This window comes from Neurospora tetraspora (genome assembly GCF_033439725.1).
Source record: "Neurospora tetraspora strain CBS 560.94 chromosome Unknown B0H65scaffold_2, whole genome shotgun sequence".
Taxonomy (NCBI): Eukaryota; Fungi; Ascomycota; class Sordariomycetes; order Sordariales; family Sordariaceae; genus Neurospora; species Neurospora tetraspora.
In genome coordinates this window covers 4,902,520-4,926,602 of record NW_026944384.1, presented here as the reverse complement: position 1 = coordinate 4,926,602, position 24,083 = coordinate 4,902,520, and the positions used below count along the sequence as shown (strand labels likewise).

At 54.5% G+C, this 24,083-nt stretch overlaps 8 protein-coding genes across 8 annotated transcripts; 4 read left to right on the top strand and 4 right to left on the bottom strand.

Annotated features, from left to right (window-relative positions):
* Positions 1-605: 605 nt before the first annotated feature.
* On the top strand, positions 606-2,578 carry B0H65DRAFT_127923 (uncharacterized protein). The gene is made up of 3 exons (XM_062820767.1): positions 606-1,372; positions 1,440-2,226; positions 2,303-2,578. Exons 1-3 carry the CDS (start codon positions 776-778, stop codon positions 2,518-2,520), a joined length of 1,602 nt encoding a protein of 533 aa, XP_062684925.1. The 5' UTR covers positions 606-775; the 3' UTR covers positions 2,521-2,578.
* Positions 2,579-4,670: 2,092 nt separating this feature from the next.
* B0H65DRAFT_546646 (uncharacterized protein) lies at positions 4,671-9,161 on the top strand (the record flags this gene model as incomplete). The annotated part of the gene is made up of 2 exons (XM_062829456.1): positions 4,671-5,100; positions 5,173-9,161. 2 exons carry the CDS (start codon positions 4,671-4,673, stop codon positions 9,159-9,161), a joined length of 4,419 nt encoding a protein of 1,472 aa, XP_062684924.1.
* Positions 9,162-10,070: 909 nt separating this feature from the next.
* On the bottom strand, positions 10,071-13,640 carry B0H65DRAFT_458485 (complex proteins associated with Set1p component shg1-domain-containing protein). The gene is made up of 2 exons (XM_062826409.1): positions 13,011-13,640; positions 10,071-12,950 (listed from the first exon to the last, which is right to left on the bottom strand). Exons 1-2 carry the CDS (start codon positions 13,239-13,241, stop codon positions 10,200-10,202), a joined length of 2,982 nt encoding a protein of 993 aa, XP_062684923.1. The 5' UTR covers positions 13,242-13,640; the 3' UTR covers positions 10,071-10,199.
* A 250-nt stretch (positions 13,641-13,890) lies between these two features.
* On the top strand, positions 13,891-14,588 carry B0H65DRAFT_546644 (uncharacterized protein; the record flags this gene model as incomplete). Its single annotated transcript, XM_062829455.1, has 2 exons — positions 13,891-13,969; positions 14,347-14,588. 2 exons carry the CDS (start codon positions 13,891-13,893, stop codon positions 14,586-14,588), a joined length of 321 nt encoding a protein of 106 aa, XP_062684922.1.
* A 335-nt stretch (positions 14,589-14,923) lies between these two features.
* On the bottom strand, positions 14,924-17,047 carry B0H65DRAFT_458481 (uncharacterized protein). The gene is made up of 2 exons (XM_062826408.1): positions 16,061-17,047; positions 14,924-15,999 (listed from the first exon to the last, which is right to left on the bottom strand). Exons 1-2 carry the CDS (start codon positions 16,610-16,612, stop codon positions 15,160-15,162), a joined length of 1,392 nt encoding a protein of 463 aa, XP_062684921.1. The 5' UTR covers positions 16,613-17,047; the 3' UTR covers positions 14,924-15,159.
* Positions 17,048-17,376: 329 nt separating this feature from the next.
* B0H65DRAFT_507009 (uncharacterized protein) lies at positions 17,377-18,219 on the bottom strand (the record flags this gene model as incomplete). Its single annotated transcript, XM_062828110.1, has 1 exon — positions 17,377-18,219. The coding sequence occupies one exon, from the start codon at positions 18,217-18,219 to the stop codon at positions 17,377-17,379; it is 843 nt and encodes a 280-aa protein (XP_062684920.1).
* Positions 18,220-19,160: 941 nt separating this feature from the next.
* Positions 19,161-19,760, top strand: B0H65DRAFT_410671 (peptidase S24/S26A/S26B/S26C; the record flags this gene model as incomplete). Its single annotated transcript, XM_062823833.1, has 2 exons — positions 19,161-19,451; positions 19,614-19,760. Coding segments are annotated over 2 exons (438 nt in total), but the record flags the coding sequence as incomplete, so codon positions are not given.
* Positions 19,761-20,319: 559 nt separating this feature from the next.
* Positions 20,320-22,722, bottom strand: B0H65DRAFT_127795 (armadillo-type protein). The gene is made up of 7 exons (XM_062820766.1): positions 22,506-22,722; positions 22,344-22,429; positions 22,169-22,289; positions 21,978-22,091; positions 21,675-21,920; positions 20,874-21,623; positions 20,320-20,817 (listed from the first exon to the last, which is right to left on the bottom strand). The coding sequence occupies exons 1-7, from the start codon at positions 22,534-22,536 to the stop codon at positions 20,486-20,488; spliced, it is 1,680 nt and encodes a 559-aa protein (XP_062684918.1). The 5' UTR covers positions 22,537-22,722; the 3' UTR covers positions 20,320-20,485.
* Positions 22,723-24,083: the final 1,361 nt, after the last annotated feature.

The window sequence follows — 24,083 nt, the reverse complement described above, 5'->3', positions numbered from 1 at the left end:
CTCAAACCTGAGGACAAGTATTCGATATTCAACATCAAAGTTTTCAACGTCGGGCATTCAAAAGTCAACCCAAGCGGAACCGTGAATAGAGACCCTTGGCTTCTGAGGCACGCTTAAAACCCCAGGCTGCGGGGAGCACTACTGTATAAGTATTGCAATCCTTGAGCTCCCATTCGCAGCCGCGCTTAGAAACAGAATATCGTAGACGTGATCAACCAATCGACTTCTGTAAGCCAGCACAGTGTCACCGCTGGTTAGGCGCCTAGAGGTAAGCATGTTGAATTTGCGATTGGAAGCCCGCGGGGAGTGGCACACGGCTGGCTGTTACACATGGATGTCGTGATGTTGATGGCTCGATTATCTCAGCTTGTCTGGATCGAAACCTGAAGTGGCTTTGACGGTTCATTGTCATATCGCGAGGTCATGTCAACGGGAGATTCGAACTGAAAGTTCCGACTTTGGTTCAAGCGGACGACTCATGGATCCCCCGACGACAGCTGGCAAGTCAGCCCTGCCAGGTGTGGAGATATGCGGCCATCTGCAAACCCGCCCGTCCGTTAACGGCAGAAAGTGCCTGCCCAAGCTCGGTTAGGACCCCCCAACAACATCCAAGCATTTGCCCCAAAGGCGTCAATGCCCTGTACGTAAAACAAACGCCAGTGCAGTCGAGTGAAACCGACTGTGGCGCTGGGACTTGATTCTTGCAAAACAAAAAGTATTTCGACTTCTCCCATCCGACCTCTCATGTTGGCTTTTTCTTTCACTTGACGGCAAAATGCGACCATCTCCGGAGAGCCTATCCGTTCTACCTTTGGTTATCGGTGTTGCGCTTTCCCCCTCGACCGTCGATGCGGCCGCTTTTCGGCACGCTGGGCAGCCTGCTGGACTAATCGACAATGCGAACGGCGACAGCATTTACCGAGATGCGCACGGCAGTGCTTTGCCTGGGTTGACATGGCTACGTGAAAGCGTTGCTGAAATCATATTCGGGCGCCCATCGACTAAACACAGCGACTCCACCTCACCCAGCGTACCGCTGTCCCGATATCGAGATGACGTTGTGGTACGCTTCAATGTTACAAACTCGGCAGATCAGGTTGCCTTAGCCCAGGCCGTCAATGAAAAGCGCCTGGATGTCTGGGCTTCCACACCACAGTTTGTGGATATCCGACTACAGGAGAATCAGCTACGCCCGTTGCTCAAACTCATTCCGTCTTCATTGCAAACACAATGGAGTGTTCTAATTCCTGACCTGGAGGAAGCAGTTCGGGCGACATATCCCACCAAAGGCGAGACAGGAGAATTTGAAGGTGCGGCTGAAAACCTGGATGCTGCTTATAATATATTCTTCCACGACTACCAGCCCTTATCGGTTAGTCATCCAGTACTTGGTTCAAGGGAAGACTCTGAGTGACACCACATGGACTAACATGCAATAGGTTATCACAAGCTGGATGTCTCTCATGGAGACCATGTTTCCGTCTATTGCCGAAATGTCGAGCATTGGAGACTCGTACGAGGGGAGACCTATTCACGCTTTTCGCATTGGAAATCACAGCGGCGACAACGCCGACAACAGCACGAGGAAAACGATACTCGTCACCGGTGGGCTCCACGGCCGTGAATGGATTTCGACAAGCACGGTGACCTACCTCTTGTGGTCAATCATCACGGCGCATGGAAAGGAGTCGATGGTCACGAAGCTCCTCAAGCACTTTGACATCGTCTTCATTCCCGTGCTCAACCCAGACGGCTACGATTACACGTGGAAGACTGATCGGCTGTGGCGCAAATCAAGACAGCAAACCAAGGTGTCGGTGTGCCGTGGCTTTGATCTCGATCAGGCTTTTGGTTTTGTGTGGGACCAGACCAAATCTCAAGTCGACCCGTGCTCAGAAAGCTATGGCGGTGACGAACCGTTCCAGGCAGTCGAGGCTACCCGTTTGGCCGACTGGGGAAGGAACCAGACCGAGAAGGGTGTTAAGTTTGTTGGTTTCTTGGACCTGCACTCCTACTCGCAGCAGATCCTTTTCCCCTACACCTTCACATGCGATGAGGATCCACCGAACCGCGAGAATCTCGAGGAGCTGGGAGTCGGTTTGGCCAAGGCCATCAGACTCTCCAGCGGAAACTTTTACACGGTGAGCTCAGCATGCGAGGGCACTGTTGACCGCCAAGACGACGCGAGTGAGGCCACTAGTAGCTCAGCCATTGACTGGTTCTATCGTAAGTGTTCTTCCCATCATTTCTCCTTCTAACCGCGTGGAGTGTACGGGATGACACATGCTGACATGCGACACAGATGAACTTCACTCCCGGTATAGTTACCAGGTCAAACTCCGTGATACCGGCAGCTATGGGTTTTTGCTTCCCAGATCGCAGATCATACCCACGGGAGAGGAGATGTTGAACGCTTTGAAGTACTTTGGCGATTTCTTACTGGGAAACAACGGGATCGAGAGTATCGCGAAGTCCGAGGACCGGACCACGCATGATAAGGGCAGGGTAGAGCTTAAGTGAGCGTGTCGGACGATAACGTAGTGTTATACAGTCAGAATGGGGGCATAATCAGGCGTTCTATACCTTGGCTACAGATGGATTTCAAAACGATAGTTATACTTACGCATACTTATCATCACTCAGTCCCTGGAGTGAACATTGCCATAGTCTTTAGCGAACAAGAAGACATTTGTCTGGCTTGAAGCTGGCTAGCTGAACGGCCGATGAGGCGTTGTCTGGGCTCCATTGTGAGCAGTGAGCACACATTCATGCTCGACCACCCCTCCCCTTTTGTATCTGGAGCGCATTCGGGCATCAAACGGGTTTAGATCGAAGCGGAAAGCCTCGTGGCGGAGAAGCTAATTTGCAGACATTTATTCTTGGCTCTGCAACCTCGTGGAGCCCTCGTTAGCGGGTGTGTGGGCAGCGTCCAAAGTGGAGGAGGACGTGGGAGGTTAGGCCGGGATTCGGCCCAATGAGCGGATGAAACCCCCTCATTTCACCACTACCCAGCGCAATCCCGAGTCACTGGAGCACCGAGTTTGATTTGGGTGATATTTATTGAAATTGGCTTTTGGGTGTTCCGTGATATTAAACTCTGGTCAATCTTGAGGCTTGGGACGTGGAATGCGACATCAACATCCGCGACGTCTTGTACATACGAATCCAGCTGGCTGGCAGTGCGCATCATCCATCCTGTTCGTTCTTTCCTTGTCTCTGCTCGCCAAGTTGGAAGACAACAAGAACTGAATTGCCGGTTGATGCCCAAAAGATCCCAAAAGACAAGAGTGGTTGATGGAGAAAAAGAAAAGGAAGCAATCTCCAGATGACACTGTATGGACATGAAAAAGACTGGAATTGGATTTCGTGATTTCTGGGCCCACTCATCGGTCTCAGAAAGTGGAAACCTGAAGCTGGGCGTGGTGGGGTTTTTTGGCGAGGCCTTCAAAGGAGACTCCACCACGGCCACTTTATCGAGATCCACTTGCCCTAGAACCGAGGAGTTGCCAGAAAACGACAGAGTGACAGAGAGTGATGTTGAATTTCAGTTGCAACCGAACTAACAACGGCGGAACTTGCATGCGCCCTGGGTTCCGCACCTGGGTTCCAGCCTGCTTCCATCGTTTGGACTTCCATCGCATCAACCGGGCATCTTCTTGTTTTGGATTCCGGCCCTGGTCCCAGTCTCCCCTTTTTACCAAAAAGAAAACGATCTGACCTCAATCTGACACGACCTCTACCTACACATCCGTACCTTAGTCGTACATACCTGGACCTTACCTACAAACGCCAAATCTACTTTTGTACCTGCTACTACCTACCTAGCTACCCGCCTACAACAAGTCTACCTTACATACCGACCTCCCTCTTTTTGTGCCTCCCTCTCCGTCTTACACCTGCCCTTCCCGCACCGCACCGAGAACGAAGTGCACCGAAAACGAAAACTGCAACAGAATCCTGCTCACAACCCGACGTCAACGCATCTCACTCCATTCGGTCATTAATTACCAATTACCATACCTTGCCTGTAAGCCCTGTGCAGCTTGGCTTACTTGAAAGTGGCCCCGGCCTGGACAACCGAACCGACATTCGACCGCCCTCCCCGTCATCCCCGTCATCCCATTCATCCCATTCGTGTCTCTCCCGCTCACTACCCAAAAAAGGGATCATTGATTACATTCGCTGACGCTTCCACCACCACGTCCCAAGTTTCGCCCAGACTCTTGGTAATCCTCTCGTTCTTCCAACCATCCCCCCCCAAGGCCCCAACATCCTGCCACGTCCAGTCGTCAGTCAGCATCCAGACCCAGACGAAAGCCTGCGACTTCGATTCGAAATACCTCGCCCGATCTTTCTACACCATTCTCCAGTTGCGCCGTTCATTTTCGCCACGGCCTTCCATCATCCCTCGAGCGCGTTCCGCGATAACCGCTTAGCGACACCCCCAACCCGTCCGCAGCCCGCCGCCGTCGATTTCCGTTGCTCGTCTCTGACCACGCTTGGTGCCATTCGGTCCGTCGCGAAGCCGGACTGGTCCTCTCCATCAAAAGCCATCATTGACAACAGTTGGGTTGATGGGCTGTCCGTTTTACGACAACTGAACGCAACCGATACTCCAGGGCCCGCCCTCCATGTCCGATGGATTGCGACGAACGCAGATTCCTATAGCCATGCCCTTCCTGCGACGCCGCGGTAACGCGGGCAGCGAGTCTGACATGCGGCGACACACCATCTTTGACAGTCTTCCCGTACCGCCTGCCAAAGGAACCCATCCGCGACCCGGCTCCGCCACCGACCTTCCTGTTCTCGTAACGACGCCGGAGGAGGGAGAGGTCCCCCTGTCGAGCCTTCCCGTCTCGCCCGTGACCCCGGTGACCCCAGTGATGCCCACTGTTGATCTGGAACTGACAGTGTCAAGTAATGCTCCCCAGCCTACGGGCGACCCTGTCGACCACTCCCTTTCCCCCTCCGTACCCCCCGCAGAGACCCCGAAATCCAAGCGCTTTTCCATGTTGAGGTTTCGTAATGCGTCCGACTCTCAGCTAGCGGCAAAGGCAAAGCTCCAAGCTGCCTCAGAGAAGCCGCCCCCTCTTCCGCGTCGTATGTGACTTCCCCCATGTGCCACTTGATTGTATTTGAAGACCAGCTACTCATGCCGTCTTTCAATTGCAGCTCCCGAGATCATCACCACCGCGCCCACCCTCGAACCCAACGTAGTACCCAAACGACGACCCTCGAGGATGGGATTCTCCAGCCGGTTTGGTCGCAAATCCGGTGAACACCTCAGAATGGAACAGGTGGATGAAACGAGCCAAGATAATACCTATCAGCGTCGAAAGAATGTGCGAACAGCTGGTGCGGACCAGGGAGGGAAGCAAATCACTTTCGACGACAAGAGGCGACCAGTGTCCTCGCATCACGCGCCTCCCGCATACGGCGATGAAAGTACGACGACGTTGGCGCTTCCCATCAATCGATTATCCGAATCATCGAGGTCAGATGCGAGCTCAGGCGATAGGGTATATGGAACCACGACGACGACCACCCATACAGTTCACACCACGACCACCTTCTTTAGGCTCCCGCGCAGGAAACAGAAGCAGCCCGAATCTTTGTTCCCTATTGCACACCTCCAAAAGAAGAACCTGGCTGAGGACTCTGATATGTCGACCTCCTCTCAGGTTCCTGAAGCTTCAAACGCGCTGGCGAGGTCACGCTCTAGCACCCATTTGACACCAACCCCAACTAGACCGGCAACTCAGCATGGTGCTACAACGCCCCCGACAGGTTCTGCTACTCTGTTTTCCAAATCGGCGACTGCTCTGTTCAGACCAAGTTCACGGAGTTCTGGCCGCGCGTCACCTACACGGACACAGCTGCATAGGCGAGGTAGGTCCTCGACTCTGAGCTCCCTAGGCAATAACTCGCCAAGAGAATCCGCGGAGGATCACCTAGCTCCTCCGGCAACCGCCAGGGCGTCCATGTCAACGGGCAGGAAGAGCTTCGGGGATCTCCTTGGTCTCAGTCGGTTACGTCAGAACTCTAGCTCAACGCTGACCCAACAAGGAGCCATGACCCCCATAACGCCAGCGTCGGGCAATTCAAAGAACAACTCGTTACAACTTCCAAGGGACTCGATTATTCTACCAGAACGTCGTGAGGATGATACACCGGGCAAATATCTCGAGCGATTATTGGAGGTTGTCAGTCGGGGCGTCATTGCTGCAATTGTCTCCAAGGGTACGGACCAGTTCTCGCAGGCCGTTCTCCGAAGCTACATGCGCAGCTTCAAGTTCTTCGAAGACCCGATGGACATGGCTATTCGCAAGTTTCTCATGGAGGCGGAACTGCCCAAGGAGACTCAGCAAATCGACCGTACCCTACAAGCGTTTGCCAACCGCTATCATGAGTGCAATCCTGGTATCTACGCGACCGCGGACCAAGCATACTTTATTGCTTTCTCATTGCTGATTCTGCATACCGATGTGTTCAACAAGAACAACAAGCACAAGATGCAGAAGGCGGACTACCTCAAGAACACGCGCGACGAAGGCGTGTTTGATGAGATTCTGGAGGTGTTCTACGACAATATTTCATACACGCCGTTCATCCATGTCGAGGATGATCTTGATATTAATGGCGAGCGAATCATTGCCCACAAGGCGAAAAAGAAGTCGATATTCCCCCATGCCGCTCCCGATCCAGCAAAACGGGTTGCCAAGGAACCGGTAGATCCTTACACTCTGATCATCGACAATAAGCTGGACATCCTGAGGCCCACGCTGAGGGATGTGATGCATCTAGAGGACCCATACAATTACCTGGGGACGGCCAGGACGCTCAACATGAAGGAACTCCACAAAACCTTTTTCAAGACTGGCGTACTGCAGATAGTGTCAGCACGATCACGGCCAGACGCATTCATGTCTGATCAGACAGCTAACAACCCGCAAGACGCACATCCAGGCATCGTTGACATCAAGATCACCAAGGTTGGTATACTCTGGCGAAAGGATACCAAGAAGAAGAAGACGAGATCCCCGTGGCAGGAGTGGGGTGCCATTCTTACTGGAGCCCAGCTATACTTCTTCCGCAACACTACTTGGATCAAGCATCTTATGCACCAGTTCGAGGACCACGTCAAAAAGGGTCATGACGGTGATCCATGCATTTTCAAACCACCTCTGGAAGAGTTCAAGCCCGATGCTTTGATGTCGACAGATGGTGCTGTGGCACTCATGGACTCCAGCTATAAAAAGCACAAGCACGCCTTTGTCTATGTCAGGCACGGTGGGTTCGAGGAGGTTCTCCTTGCCGAGGATGACGAAGAGATGAATGACTGGCTGGCTAAGCTCAACTACGCTGCTGCCTTCAGAACATCCGGAGTGCGGATGCGGGGTGTGGTGGGAGCTAATCTCGACGGGCAAGGGCGCAGAGCCATGAGGAGGCTCGATACGGGCTCACAGCGTATACAAACACCAACAGGAGAAGTTTCGGTATCACGAAGCAAAATTGATCACAAGATGGCGCAAGACATCCTGGCCGCTCGGAGGGCGATAATGCTACAGAAAATTGCCGATGCCAACGAGAAGCTCTTGCAGACAGAGAAGACGCTGGAAATGCAGCTTCGGAACTCGAGGCACCTCCAAATTCTGGCACCGATTCAACCAAAGACGCGTGAGCAGATGTTGCTATCCGCAGCGCGGATGGCAGCGCAGCTGAAGTGGACCCGGATGGAGATTTGGAAGCTCAAGTGTCACCGAGACATTCTCTTGATGGATCTCGAAGAAGAACGCGAGATGTTGGGCATGCAAGCTGAGACTGCTATTGGCGCTTTGACACCCAAACCCAGCCAGGAGCCTCTTACCAGAGAGGACACGAGAACCAGTCGTACCTCGGGGTACCCGCAGAGCCCTCAGTCTCCTGTCCAGTCCTTGATGGCCAAAGTACCTACTGTTGTCAGGAAGCCAGACGAAGACTCTCCGCAAACTGACGTCTTCCAAACACCGCCAACCAGCGCCACTGGCCCAACGTTCCAGCAAAAGGAGGTAGAGAATACTGACCCCCGCAAGAAATCGGTGTCTAGTGCTGTATCTTCTAGCCGCTCCTTGGCAGCAGCCCCATCGAGAGGCTTGACGAGCTCGGGCTCCAATTCGGAAAATAAATTCGATCAGGACGATATCGATGCGGAAGAGCGTGACCTCCTGGCGCAAGCTGGTCTGCTCGAGTCTGCTCGTCGTGGTTCGGAGCAGAGGCCCCCGAGTTTGGCCACAGATACGGACGGTAATGCTCAGTCTGAGAAGGAGAAGCACAGAACCCGCCGCAGCTTCCAACGCACTCTTCGCGAGGGCGCTGGCCATATCTCCCATCACCGCAGCCGGAGGGGTAGGGATTCTGCCAGCGCTAGCGTTGTGTCAGATGAGGCCGGCCAGGAGGGTCCTGATGTTCTCGTTCGCAGCACTGGCTCCTTTGTGGTACATGGCAAGAAAGCTTCGGTCATCAACTTTGGCACGGAGCTCCAGTTGCAAAACATGTCCCCGGAGGAGCGCATCCGTCACTGGAAGCAGCGCGACGACGCGTCCATTGCTGAGAGCACTGAGCGTTTCGGCTCGGAGAACGGTGGCAGCCGTGACCAGGCCGTCGCGGAAGGGTCTGACTTCCGGTCCATCCTGACCGCCAGGTCAGCCTCTCACGCGCGCCGTGAGCACCGCGGCTCCGCCGCCAGCGCCAGCACGGCAACCGCTAAGAGCTTCAGAGATCTGCACAGCCGGAGAAAGTACTCTGCTTCTCAGCATGCGACGACAAGGGGCGTTCCTTCTTCGTCTGCGAATCTGACCATTCCTTCGGACGAAGAGAGCGACGCTGCCGTCAGTTTCTCGGACGGCCGACGGACGCCTCTTCCCCCGATCGAGGGCGAGTCGGAGCCAAGCGAGGAGAACGGCGGGCCCCTGGGGCGACGTGAGATTCTGAACGCGACGCCGCCGCCCAGCAGCCGCGGTGAGAACCGCGACACGGTCTTTTTCACCCCACAGTCTGCTCCTGCGGCTACAAGAGACGTTTCTCCGTCGCGGAGGGAAAGTGAGGAGGGTAAGGAGGTCAGCAGCAGCAGCGATGAGGACCGTCGTCCTGCGTCATCATCTGCGGCGGCGGACGTGCTGTAGGAAGGGGAGGAGTTGGTTGCGAGCCCACCACTACAAGAAGCTATCAATGCTTGATTCTTTTGTTGTTATGGTTGTGGCGATTGTTGGTGTTGGTTGCTGTTGTTGTGTAAAAAAAGAATACCCATCTGTTTCAGAACCACATTCGCTCGCTCGATTATTATGATGCGTGCGACAGCCATCCATACATACATGATTCGAGTATATCTTATTAATATATCCTTTATCAAAAATGTTCCAAAAACAACCCTGTACATTACCTAGTCTTCCTCAGACTCGTTCCTTTCTTGTCCTTTAGGGCGTGTCCTTAGCATCCATCCATGAGCCATCCCCTTCCTTGTTGGCACAATCTCTCCTTTTTAGCCTCTGAGCATGTACACTACATCACATCACACTGCAAAGTACATCTCATCTCTCATCTTGTTTTTTCAGCCCTTGCATGTCGGGCCGACCCGACTGTGCGTCCCGTTGCGGTCTCAACCCTTTTGTTTTTTTCCTTAATTACTTGTGCTACGCATGTTGGCGGGCGGAACTTGTGATGATTCAGGGAGGTCGTTTGATGGTATTCCCTTGATGTTCGGGTTCTATGCGGGTTGAGCTGACGGAAAAAGAAAGGGAGAGAATAATTGTCAGATTGTTTCCAGTAAATAGGGAGGAAGAGAAGAGAAGAGAAAGAAATGGATTCGGTTAAACGGTCCGTTAGTATTATTACATGAAAGTACTATATGAATACAGAGGATAAATAGGTATTGATAAAAGAGAGAAGAATTCGAGAACCAAATGGTGTTTTCGGTACCTGTGGCCTTTGTACTGGACGTGAGTGGTGGTGGGTGGTCTCTGTATAAAGAACATGCATGATAACCATATCACGACTATCGCTATGGTATTCTCTCTACTCGATACTGATGAGGACTGGGTATAGTGATCGTTTATTTATCGATCTAATAATACGCCTAAGCTAAGCTATATATGACTCTGTTCTCATCTTCTAGCAGTCATTCATCTCCGTATTCCGAGTAGAAGTCAGTGCCTCTGACATCCCTACCGTCTTTGGCTACGACTCCTATCCCGTCTTCCTCCCGCTCGATCCCCACCACGATCGCGGTCGCGGTCGCGGTCCCGTCTGGATGTTGACAGACTCCTGTCCCGCCTACTATGATGATGGCTGTTACGGCGAAGATCTCCTCCTCGGTAGTCTCTACTATCTCTATCCCTGTCACGATCCCTATCCCGATCGCGACTTCTGTCCCGTCGGCTATCACGACTCCTCTCACGCCGGTTATTGTCCCGGTCACGATCACGGTGACGGTCTCGCTCACGATCGCCACCACGGTCCCCGCGGCTCCTTGATCGGCTACGGCGACGGACTATCGAGCTTCGGCGACGACCATCGTCGCGGTCTCTGTCTCTGTCTCTGTCCCTGTCCCTATCCCTGTCCCGTTCACGATCTCTGTCACGATCACGATCCCGGTCGCGGTCCCGGTCACGGCGATCCCTATCCCTATCCCGTTCACCCCTCTCATCTCGGCCTCGGTCGCCATCGTAGCGATCCGGGCCCGGACGAGGTTTGTCCCGGTCTCGTTCTCTCTCCCTTTCGCGCTCACGCTCGCGCTCCTCCCTGGCCTCTCTGGCCTCCCTGTCCCTCTCCCGATCCCGCTCGGCAACGACCCTTGCGGCAGTGGAGGGGACGTACCGGTTATCGGAGTCGATCAGGGGGGCTTCACGCTCACGTTCACGCTCACGCTCGCGGTCGCCACGGTCACCACCACGGTTATGGTCGCGATTGTTGTCCCTGTTATCCCTGCTATCTCGAGGAGTGTCCCTGGCGTCTCGGTCATTTCCTCGTCTCCGCTTGAGATCGGGCGACCGGTCACCTCCGTTGGTGCTACCGAGGGGAGTGCCATTGCCGCCTCCGACCCGCTTGTCGTTGATGCCGGGGATGGGCATGCCCTTCTCGCGGGCTTGCTTCTGCGCTGCTAGGTAGGCCTTGGCTTCCTGCTCGCGCTTCTTCACTTCGGCTTGTTTCCAAGCTTCCTTTTCGTCGCGGTCGAGGTGGGAGGGTGGGCGAGGCGCAGTTGAGGCTATGGAGAGTGGAGTTGTGATCATGGGCACGGTGATTGTTGACGTGCCGGTGGTGGTTGGGCCGCCTGGGGTGGGTGGTGCTATTCGTGCAGTAGAGGTAGGAGCAGTGGTAGTGTCTTTAGTGACGGTAATGCTAGGGCTCTTGGGAATCTGTGTGGCGGCGGCACTAGCAGTGGTTTCTTTTTCAGCTTCCCGTCGCTCACGCGAGCGGGAGCGGCTTCTTGCTCGCCTGTCCCGATCCGCGGTCCTTAAGCGAGACCGTGAACGATCCCGGCGATCGACTCTAGGCCGTGGAGAGCGGCTCCTCTCACGGCCATCTCGTGTAGCGCGTGAACGGCTTCTAGCCCGTCTAGTGTCGTCCCTCCGGTCAGTGATTCTGACGCGTGAGCGACTCCTGTCACGACGCTCTGTCGCCCTCCGTCGAGAACGGCTCCGATCTCTGACATGATCATCTCGTCGATCCAATCTGGGACGCGAACGGCTGCGCTCTCTCCGATCACGAAGACGGGAGCGACTGTGTTCTCGCCTGTGTGAACGGCTTCGCTCGGTACGCCTCGCGCGCGGAGAGGCTGACCTGTTGTCTTTCCGTTTTCGATCGTCATCACGGTCTCTGTCTTTCTCGACTTCTCTGTCTTTTTCTCGCTCCTTGTCACGATGTCCACGAGCCCCTGGCGAAGGACTCTTGCTTCTCCGCGAATCGACCCGGGTGGCGGTTTCCTTCGGTTCCTTGACGTCCTTAGTGTCAACGGTCTCCTTAGGTTCAATGGCCTCCTTTGTCTCCTCAGTAACTCCAGGTTTGCCTGCAATATCTGCTGTCTTTTTGACCTCAGCGACTTTTGGCGATGCTCGGCGGATTGGATCGATTGCAGAAGCGGGCTTTGTCCGTCTCGGTGGCGGTGCCAGAGTAGTGTCAACCTCCAGCTCAGGTTGTTTCGCAGCTACGCGCTTGCTCTCGCGCAAAAGGTCGGCCAACGCCTCTTGTTCTAGGCGTTCATTATCCTCCTTGGAAAGTTGCGTCTTCACGTCCTCGGGGCGGCCATGGTCATTCCTGGCCTTGGCGTCCCTACTAGGGCGCCTGTCCCGGCCCCTTGACCTATCCCTAGACCTGCCCCGGCCCCTGTCACGATCGCGATCACGGTCTCTGTGGCGATCGCGATCCCTGCTACGGTTTCGGTCCCTCTCCCGGTGGCGGCGTTCCCGGCTAAGTTCCCTTTCCCGTTCACGTTGTTCCCGTCGTGCGCGCCGCTCCTCGCGTTCCTTTTCCCTGATTGCATCTTCCTCGAGTTGCTTCTTTCTCCGCTCTTCTCGTCGTTTCTGCTCTTCCTTTTCCTTGATCTCACGTTCGAGTCTTCGCTTTTTCTCCTCCACTAATCTGAGCTCTTCACGCACACGTTCCCTCTCCGCACGGCGCGCGGCAGTCTCGGCTGCATATTCTTCGTCCGTCTTGGAGCCGCGGATACGCTCTTCGTCGGCCGCCTCGTCGCCTATCTCTGCACGTCGAAGTTCACGAAGATGAGCTTCTAGTGCGTCGGTATCGATCAGACTCTCGATTACAGCCTGTGCCTTCTGGTAGACTTCGTTTCGGTCGAGGGCGCCGTCGATGAGGGCCGCTGCTTTGCCGCGGTCGAGTGTAAGCAGTTGTAAAGGGTTGCGCTCGACTTCTTGCTCGGCTACTTGGAGTATCTGTTTGACGATCTCGGATTCGTGGTCCTACAGTGCGTTGTGTCAGATGTTAGGGTCACGAGTTGAACACGCCGTGAGAAACCTTACACTAGCGAACTTCTCCCAGACTTGTTTACGAATAGCATCATATCCGCCCTTTTTCTTGAAGCTGTGAGCTAACCCTTCGATCGCAGATCGCGTGGCCGAGGTGAGCGGTAGGTCAGACGCCTTGAAATTCCTGACGACAATTGGGACATTGATCGGGTTCGGCGTAGCCTCCTGAGCCTCCGCGCCCGAGGTAGCAGGAGCCGGTGGGGATGGCTGAACGGCGGTCGACATGGTTAGGCCAGTGGCGGTACCGCTAGTGGTTGGAAGAAGTGTGCGCAACAGATCCCTCAGCCAGTGGTGAAATTTTTATATAGGCCACGGTACGCAGAATGGTTGCGCAAGTGAAGAGTGACCGAACCTTAACGCCTCATTGCTGTAAACCTGAGTCGGCGGGGTGCCGGAGGAGTTGACCAGCTCGGGCAGGGTAATCGGCGGATCAAAGTGGAAGAAGGTTCAATTCATTTCGTGGCTTGGTGATTGATGGATAACGCCTAGTTGGATACTGTCGCCTTGGAAGGATTAGACTCTAAGTTGGCGAATAATCGGCTTGTTCGTCTGGTAGATCTAGCGGCAGAGTCCTCGGTGTAATGATAATGGAAACGCGATGGTGCAGGGGAGTGAAGCGCGTTGCGGTAAAGTTGCTGGACCAGAAAGTTTCAGTGGGGGTCCTGCTCCCGACGATCAGGGAGCCATGGGGCCAAGCCTGGGGCCGGCAGGTGCAGTGAACAGGGGGTGCCGTGCCTGGACTCGGGCAACCCTTTCCCTGAACAGCTGCTCAATTTGAGTCAATTCAATTCAAGGTTGCGGCACGGACCACCAGACATCTGCTTTTTTTATTCCAGGGTTAGGGTCAAAGCTCGGTCAACCCACGGCAAGCTCAATGGACGTGGATTGGATGGAGCAGTCCGACCTTCAGACGAGCTCGCGGGACCTTGCGCACGAGCCGCAGACACAGTACTGTACGTCCAAGATACGAACCACCATCGCGAACATCGTCACTTTGCGCTTCAACCCACGTCGTCCGATCCTGCCCATACAAGAGTCGCTGCTCGAGGGGCACAATATACTGCTGAGAAAAGAGGACAAAACTCGCGGTTTCAAAAAGCAAAATGGTTCACAGAATGGTCTTTTGGGCCGGCTTCGGTACGTTGCTCCGCTCGCTCTCCATGGGAAATGGGACATGATTCATGAACCACCCGCACCAATCCACCACCAATTGGTACTCCACATGTTGTGTCAAACACCCATAATCCCAGTCTCTCCCTCCCTCTCCCTCATCATCCTTCATATAGACATCATCATCGCTAACCGTCGCCCTTCAACCTCCTCCTTATAGGCTTGGCTACCCGCGCCTGGCAACTGGGCATCGAGCGACGACCCATCCTCGGCAAGCCCACCCTCTGGGGCTACCCCGTCTTCGCAGCCATCGGCGCCAGCTTCGGCTACTGGGTTCAGGGAGTGGACGAGCGACAGCAGACCATACTTCAGGAGCGCAAGCAGGCCATTCTCGACAAGAGGGCGCGGAGGGCGGCGAGGAAGCAGGAGGCCCAGGGTGAACCCGAGGCGGCGGCGCATTGAAAGGGTTGATTACGGATTCCTACAATTCCCGGTAAAACGGTACGGGCGAGGGGAGAAAAACAACCGACATCGATGGACGCTAGTATGGGGCGGGAAGGCTGAGAGACGGACCTCATGGGAACACAGTACATTTGGGGGATGGGGGAAGAGGATCGATGGCAAAGTAGATAGATGGGCAGGAAAGGGAACCCACAGGACCTACCTACACGGCACGCCCAGCCATCGAAGATGAAAAAGTCAACACACCATAGACGTGCTACAGGCAGATTCAGCAAGCGGGCTCGGTGTATGGAGAGGAAGACAGTGTTTGACAATCGAGTCCATTTGAATTAAATGCTCTGATTTCCCTTCCCGTTTTGCCATTCCCTTTACCTTCCTTTTGTTCCCTCGCATTTTCTGCTTCAGATCCGCTTCACCGCAAACTATGCAGTCTTGTCGAAAGCCCCCTTTAAGATCCAGGTATCTCTATCTAGCTCTAACCTAGCTGGCGCGCCACCACCAGCATTTGAACCCATGCAGTTTTCTACCTTCTTCCTTCAACTCACCGTCACCCTCACCTATGCTTTGCCGTTTAAGCAATGGTGGGATCCTCCCGCTTCCTCAACAGCGTCAAAATAGCCTGTGCCGGAGCAAAATCCGTACCGCTCTCAAACTCGGTAATAACACCCGCAATGTACTTGCTGTGCGTGTTATCGAACATCAGCCGGAACGACTCAGCCGAGCAACGCTCGGGGTCAATCTCATTGTAGGTGAGCGAGTCCACCGACACACGCTCGCGGTCAAAGTTGATGGTCTCGCAAAGGGCCACCACCTTGACGTTAGCGGCCGAAGCGGCCATGGCAACGTCAGCCGTTCCCGCGGGAGCGAGCAGAGAGCCGTTAGCGAAGATGGCCTCGGTGCCGAGCAGCACGTTGCTCGCCCGCTCGAGATGCGCCCGTAGGCCGCCGAGGTTGGGCGAGTAGAAGACGCGGATGCCGGCCCGCTGTAGCGTCTTGGCGAGCTCCTTGCCGCCCTGGTCGTACGGGTCGTCGATGACGGAGACGGCGAACTTTTTCCCGTTGGCCTTTGCCCGCAAAATGGTCTTCTCTACCAGCCGGTGGCGGCCGTACGTGAGGACGACGCCGTCCTCGTCGATCAGCTCGGCGGCGTTTTTGGAAATGACCACCTCAGCCAGGGTGATGCGCTCGTTGATAAAGATGTCGATAAACTCGAGGAGGGACTCCTTCGCTTCGTCCTCGGGCGTGTCGATGTCGAACTTGTTGACTTGAGACTTGAGGAAGCGGATGGCGTTACCCATGGAGAAGGACATGGGACGGCACTCGGTCAAGTACTCGATCTGGGGGTTCAGGACATGCGGGACAAAGTGACGTGAAAGTGAGTTGCCCTTTGGTGTTTCGTACGACTCGATAACCTATTGTGTCTTTTGTGAGTAATCCAGTCCATATGATCCGGGAACGAACGATGCTGCCCACCTTCTTGAACGCCAACAGAGTCGCCTCCAGCCTGGCAATGCTATCCTTAAGAGCAAAAGTAGCCATCTGCTGGCCGACCGCCAACACGGCAGGGTGCACGTCCTTGTGCGCCTGCGACGTCTGTATCCGCTTGGCCATGGGAACATGGCTAAAGCACTCGGGAATGCTACTCCTCGGATCCTCCTTAATGATGGCGATCGAAGGCCGCCTTCCATTGCTCACGGATGGCCTGCGACCGGGAACAGATTTGCCCTGTTGCTGAGAACCCGCGGATTGACTACCCTCCTGCTTTCCACCCTTGCCGCCCTTTCCTCCCTTCGCATCTGCTGTTGCGGCCGCTGGTGCGACTTCCTTTACCTCCTTCGCCTTTGCCCGTCGTGCTGCCTTCTCGGCCTTGGCCTTGGCTTTTAGCTGAGCGGGAGTGAGCTTCTGTTCGCCGGCGGCGTCTCCTCCGGTAGTGGGTGTATTGGAGGGAGCAGGCTTGGATTGTTGCTTCCCCTTCTCCTGTGGTGCGGGAGCCCCGGCGGGAGCCCCAGTAGTTTCGGTAGCCATTTGTTGTATGAGTTGTCGCAAATGTTGTTAAAGATCAGATGGGATCCGATTGGGTGAAGGCGGAGTGCGTCCCAAAATTCGCGTCGCGAGTTGACGGATAGGTGAGCACTCGAGTGACCGAAAATGAACAGCCGAGTTTCCGCTTTGAGATGTAAAACCGGTATCGATATTCTGGGAGGCTGATGGTTGTCCCTATTCACTTTTTTTTTGTTGGGTTGGCACAATGCTAATTCTCAAAGTGCTCAGTGCAGGAATCATTTGCCAGATTCTGAACTGAGTCACGGATGCGATCAAGAGGTCGTACCCGCCAAAAACACCACCCCGTGCCCCGCATTTCGTACGCTGTCAGCCAATCAGGAGTTGCAATTTCCGTCTAAGGTTGCCCAACGTCACTCAAGAGTCGGCCAGAACTTTATTCCCACAGTTACCACTCACTACAAGTATCTTACTTTGCGAAAGTCTTCAATGTAGTTCCGCTCCCAAGATGTCTATGGCAAACAACAAATAAATCAGCTATGGGCGAATGCCTCACCGGTTGAGGCTCATTAATACCCACCAGATTGATCGGTTTTGAACCGTTACCTTTATGTGATACTCGGGCGTCGGACCTGAGTCCCGTCCTGCATCTAGCATTATTACACATATGGTACATACTTGTACATATTTACATTGCACTGAGGACCGCACTTTCAAAGCAACATGCTCCCAACTTGCACAACCACCACCTGAAACCCTCTTCCGACAAACTGTCCACCTGATGGCGATTATTCATCCTTCTCCTCCTCCTCAGCCGCTGCATCCTCCTTCTTAGGCGTAGGGCCCTGGAAGACCATCCTGACCACCTTTCCAACCTGTCCATCCATCGGCTTGGGCTCCTGAACCTTCGGTACCTCCGCAACCGCCTCCCTGATCATGCGCACCACCTCCTGGCACTCCTCCTGCGTCGCCGTCTTCTTCTGCTTCTTATCCTTCTTTTGCAACAGCATGATCTCCACCCTGTGTCCCTTCCTCAGGAAATTCTGGAGCTGTCTCGTGCGGAATCCCAAGTCGTGCGCCGCAATCGCCCAGTTGATCTCCAGCTCCTTCTTGCTCACTTGCTTTCTGCGTTCCTCCTTGGCCTTGGCCTGCAGAGCAGCGGCCTCGGCGCGGCGGTCGACGATGACGCACACGGGCCAGTCGGGCAAGTCGGTGTCCTTCGGGGTCTCTGGCTCGCCGGGCTTGGGCTTGGGCGGCGCCCATACCATCGCCAGGCTGTATCGGGTGCGATCCAGCCGGCTGATGATGTCCGCTGGCCGTTGCCTCTCCGTGAGCTTGCCGTCCAGGCCGCGCAGGTATACCCAGGGTTCTTTGATTGCGAGATCGCGGGGCAGGCTGGCGTCCTTCTTTTCGTCCTGATTGGGCTTTCGTTTTCCCCATTTCACCTGGAGAGCGCCTTGGGTCGAGAATGCGCATCGTGTCTGGTTGAGGACGGTAGCAGTCGCGGCGGCAACTGAGAGGCGAGGAAGTAGGATTGTCTGGAGCAGCAGGGGTGCTGGAGCGGACGCGTTTTCGAGGAAGACCCTCCGGAGGGCAGCTGCGGAGTTGTAGAGGCAAGGGGAGGCTCTCATGATGGATTCGACTGTTGGGTCCGTCGGGAGGAGGTTGCGACGTGGTTGAGGAACTTGAGCGAGGATTGGAACGGTCGAAGAAGGTCAGAGATGTCGTCGCGGGGAAAGAAGAAGAGGCTCTGTGGCAGTTGACGAGTCTAAACCAGAAACACTCTGGATCGAGGAGCTGATGATGCAGATCCGGAGCATTTGGGCCAACCACGAAGCTCCAATTCAAAGCTGCAATGCGCACGGGCACCCTACTGGGCCCCATATTTCCGCAAGCTTCCTCCACAGGGGCACCACGAACCGTCGGTCCCGGTCTTCGGCCCCACGATCCGGTTCGGCCGCCAGTGCTTTGCATATCGCATTCATGATTCTGGGGGATTGAGGTTCACCATCCGCGTCGACATTCTCATCAGACGGCCGAGGTCATGAGCTATAGTTGTAACTTTGCACACGGAACAGCTACTCACCTCTAGACTCACTGACTACTCATCCAATTCTTTCGACTCAAATACCCTGAGCCTTTCAGATTCATCCACGGTCTCAAAATCGTCATCCTCACACCCCGTCTCGTTCATCGGTCCGGGTGACATCCATAACCACCCATGCCGCCGTCAATACGACCGCCCGTCCGGGCTTCCTCCTCACTACTCTCCCTTCTCACCGGTCCGACATTACGCACCACCACGTCCTCACAAGCAACATGCCGACTCACCTTCCAACGACGGACACTTTCCCAAACAATATCCAGGAGCAGACCCAACGTCGTCGACCCAACACCACCTCCCAACCCCAGCCTAACATCCGCCGGCTCCGGCATAGACTATAGTTCACCTCCACTATCATCCTCTTCTCAACATCAACAACATCAACAACAACAAAACCAAAAATACGCACCACCACCACCACCGCCCCCTCCCCCTCCAGGTAGCCGCTCCTTCCTCTTCTCCCACCCCTTCCGCGTCCTCTTCTCCACCTTCAAACTGCTCGCCTTCACCCACCTCTTCCTCGAGCACGTCCTATCCATGGCTCCGGCCTCCGGCCCCTCCATGCTCCCCACCTTCGAAGTGGTAGGCGAATGGCTGGTTGTCTCGCGGTTCCATAAATATGGGAATGGAGTGAATGTGGGCGATCTGGTGGTTTACCAGATCCCGATTAGTACGAGTGGGGAGTTGGGGGTGAAGAGGATCATGGGGATGCCGGGGGATTATGTGTTGGTTGATACGCCGGTCCCAGGGGGAGGGACGGTGGAGGGGGAGCTTTTGGGGGAGAGGGGCGGGCCGGGGGAGGGGGATGAGGTTATGATTCTGGTATGTGAATGTTTTGGTAGTGGTGGTGATGAGCGGAGGATTAAATGGGGTGAGGGTGTAAAGTGGAAGTGATGCTAACGAATGTGGCAAATGATATAGGTACCGGAAGGTCATTGTTGGGTGGTGGGCGATAACTTGACGGCTTCGCGCGATTCGAGGACGTTTGGCCCTGTGCCGCTGGCCTTGATCAGGGGCAAGGTGTTTGCCAAGATTCAGTCGAACTGGCTCCCTAAGCTGATTAGAAACCCCTTGGAAAGGGTTGAGCTTGAGGAGGCCATGATTTGATGAGATACCCATCCGCAAAGGAGAATAGAAGCAAACTCGTAGGCAGTTCTACGAGGTCAAACCTTTCACCCTGTCAGTTCCGGTTCCTCTGTATGATCACTCATGAATAGGTCAACAACAGCCTGCTGCTCCATCTAAGCTGAGGACTAAGGAAACTGATATCCTATGGAAGTTTCAAAGGTATGCCTAACTATGTTTCACAATCGGATCGAGACCAGTGCCGGATGCGCCTTCACAAGCGCGTTCTCATTTTCATTGAATAACACAAAAAGGCACAAGGTGAATCCGATAAGCACAAAGGGGAGATGTTGTTCTGGCGAACTATATAAATTAGGTCTGCAGGCTGATCAATGAAAAGGAACAGCTGGGACCATGGCATGGTTTTCGTCATGGTTACAAAAGAAAATAACCCGGGTGAGATACGCGGACAAAACGCACGCAAACCATCCTGTCCATCAGCTTCTGATTTTGGTCATAAGTGTCACCCCTTTGAATGGTCGCTCCCTGCCAAATACAAAACCCCATGACTTCCCTCCCGTGTATAATCAAACCATTACTAAACAATGCTGCGCCGCAAACTCCACGCCAATCCTATGCGAAGTACCTCAAGCCAGTCGAAAGCAAGATGAAAGATGCCAACAAAGCAAAGAGGGTTGGAAAGAAATAAAACCATCAACCTCTCCCGTTTAACCCTCGATGTGGGCTTTGGCATTTCCCTGGCCGAGGAGCTCCAGGCACCGCTGTGCAAGGCTGACCACTTCACCCTCGTCATCGTCCTCCAGTTCGTTATCCGACTCAATCTGGCGGTTCGCAATCTGTCTGATCATTTCCACAATGTCGTCCGATTTTCCGATCAGCCCAATAAGCTTCTTGTCTTCGGATTCGAGGAGCTGTAGCAGGGTCCAGATCGCAATGTGTTGGAAAGTGGCGTCGCCGCTAGCGAGGAATCTGCTCAAGTAGCCGTGGATGCCATCGCTTGGCTCGTTCCAGTTATGAATGAAGATACTGTAATCGCCCACTGTTCATTTGTCAGCATGTTACGCCCAGAAACGGGTTATCAAGGAATCAACTGACCTTTAGATGAGAGGTTACCCAGAGCCGCAGCACTGTTTCCTTGAACCTCGATGCTAGGTGACTTGGTAAGAGGAATCAAAACCTCAAACACACCGAGCTCCAAAAGATTTGTTTTGAGTTCATCGCTCAACGCCAGAACGGCAATGGCTGCCGTCATCTCCGACTGTACCGTCACTGGAACCTCCAACACCAACTGCTTGCATTTCTGTACAGCGCCAGCCTCAAGCACCAACGCCTTGTTCCGGTCCGAGCTTGCCGCCAAGTTTCTGAGGGTAGAGATAGCATGGCACTGGATCTCCTCATTGTCGGTCGACCCTAGGAGGTCAACCAATGGTTTCAAAAATCCTGCCTCGATAATGGGGGACTCGTTCATTGGGTGGATCGAGATGTTTCGAATGCAGGCAACAGCCGACAAAATGAGCGGTAGGTACGACGACTGAAGAAGACGGAGAAGGGGACCGAGACCGCTGGCGCGAACGATTTCCAGCTGGTACTTTTCGTCCGAGGCAAGATTCCGGAGTGCCAAGGCGGCCTGGCATTGAACCTTGGGTGAAGAGGAGTCCATCAAGTTGACAAGAGACTGAACAAGCCGAGGCTCGGTCTGCGCAAGCTTCCGCCTGTTGTTGGCATCGACGGCAATGTTGCTGAGGGCAGTAGTGCAATAATACTGGACGTCGACATCGGTGGAAGACAATAACTGAACCAACACAGGGATGGCGCCGGCATTAACCAGTTGTTGGCGATTTTCATCTATCATGTGTTAGCAATGTATAGACAATGTCCGTCATGGTACAAGCCTACCGGAGTGCGTCATGTTGAGAAGAGCGCCAGTAGCATTGCGTTGAACTCTCATGTCCCTAGATTTGGCGAGTCGTGTCAATGGTCCCAAAGCCCCGGAGCGTGCAATCTTGGCCTTGTTGTCTTCGTGTGTGGCCAAGTTAGTGATACAACCAACGGCGTTACACTGGACTTCGACATTGGGCGACATCATTTGGCGGATAAGGGGAGCCAGACCGCCGAGCTGGACAATCAGGACCTTGTTCTCAGCTGTTCACCGGTTAGCCATCTCTACCGCACTAAGACACCTTGGAGAAAAGTCCATACTGTTTACTGCGAGGTTGCCCAACGCCGCGCTGGCTGCCCTTTGTACCTCGATATCGGAGTTTTGGAGTAGGAATAGGATGGGTTCAAGAGTATCCCGATCAACAGCCCGCACATCTAGTATAGCAAGACAAAGTCAGCGATCCGATGACCAGAACAAAGGGTCTTGATGCCGTGTCTCCAACACTACGTACCTCGCTCGGTGATTTCAGCAAACGTCAAACTTGCACTCCGTTGAAGATCAATATTCTCCGAGTAGACGAGAGTGCTCAGGGCGCGTAGGGGCTCTCCGGAGAAGAAGTCGGTCTCTCCACGCTATACAAGTGTTAGCGCTTCCGTCATGACGTGGGCAGAAATCGGTATGCATACGTTTTCGAGATACTGGAGGAGGTCGGCAACGGCTTCCCGCTCGCTATCGGCGAGGACATTATCATACAAGCCGTCGCGGGATTTGCCTGTCGGGTCCCGTTAGCTTTACTGCACGCATGGCATATACATAAACGGAAGGGGAAGAAGAAATGCATTACATACCTCCGCAGCACGAGGAACAGGAAGCGCCCATGGCTGCTGAGGGACGCGAATCGATCTGCCGTCAACCGCGATGTACAACAGAAAGGACGGGCGCTTTTGGCTGCTGTCGCGATTGTGGTGATGGCGATGACTTGTGGTGGAATGCCGGGGAAGTCGAGGGCGCCCCGGTGTTATCGTTCTGGGTCCGGCAGGCGGGGGGAGGTGGTCGGGAGTCGGATCGGTCGCTCCACAACAAAGTGGACGGTGGACGCAGGGGTTCTTAACGTTTGCGAGGGCCGCGAGAGCGAAGCGAAATCGATGACACAAATTGATCAAAGACAAGCAGCGAGAGCCAAAGCACACCTCGGACGGAGCTCGGAGTATTGCGAGATCAGTAATAATGTGAGAAGCCGATGTTTCTCTGATGGCGGACGATGGACGTTTCCGCAAAATCGAGGGACGGGGACGGTGTCGAGCGGGAACGGCGACGGGACCCGATGTTGAATGTTTTTTTGGGGAGGGATTGTTGGGTTGCGTGAGGCGGCGGGACAGGACAGCGGAGAAGCTGGAAGGAATCACGGTCACAAAAGAGATGGAAGAACAACCGCAGAGAGGCCGCACTAGTAGTAGCACCGCTCGCTCCACTGGAAGCACGATAGACTTGTTAATGCGAGCAACCTGGAAATCTGTTGAACGGGGAGCGGCGGCAGAGGCATGAATGATGGGTGAAGCGTCGTCGAAGCTGCCCCTGCTTCGCAATCGCGCCCTGGGACCCCAATCACAGCGCACCATCACAGGTTCACAGCGAGGCAGCTTCCCAGGGCCCGGGCGTCTGGGGGGAAAAAGTGGGCCGTGCGCTGAGGTGGCACCTGCGGTTGCGCTGGACTGCTGGATGCTCCTTGCTAGCGTGCCACTGGATGTCATCACCAAACCCAAGCAACTTTGAGAAGCAAGTAATAATACCTCTACCATTCATTGGAAGCATTGCCGGGAGCGGGCAGGCGGGCACGGCGGGCTCACCACGGCAGAGTGACGAGAGTGACCAGACGTGTCCCATTGTTGGGTTGCAACCATTCTTTCCCTTTCTAGAGTTTCTGAGTCTCCTCTTTGCCGTGCATTCTGCATCAAACAGTATCACTTGCACTCCCGTCGGATCTTTCCACTCTCAGTGGCATCCTGGTCCGAGCCGCATCACAAGAACAAGTCACCTCACCCACTATCACGATACTGTACTCTGTCGTACAAAGAAACCTGGCGAGCCTGGGTGGTTTAGGTGGTTAGCGGATATACCGGTAGTAGTGTGTTTTGTTTGAGTCTAGATGGGTGGCTTGACGTGTGTGGAGGTGTCAGATACGTATCTTGTCATGTTTATGGAACCGTGGCACGATAATGGGCTGCTTGGCCAGCTCGGTGGACGTTTACACCACATGATGGACGTTCAACATCTGAAACATGGACATACTTGTATTTGTGAAGACATCGGAGATCTTATATCGCCAGTCATGCGTCAGATGTTCTAGACCCTTGCTCAGAACCACGGAAGAGTGAAGTTTTGCTTTCCCAACGCAGCGTATATAACTGTAGGTTCCTCTAGGGAGG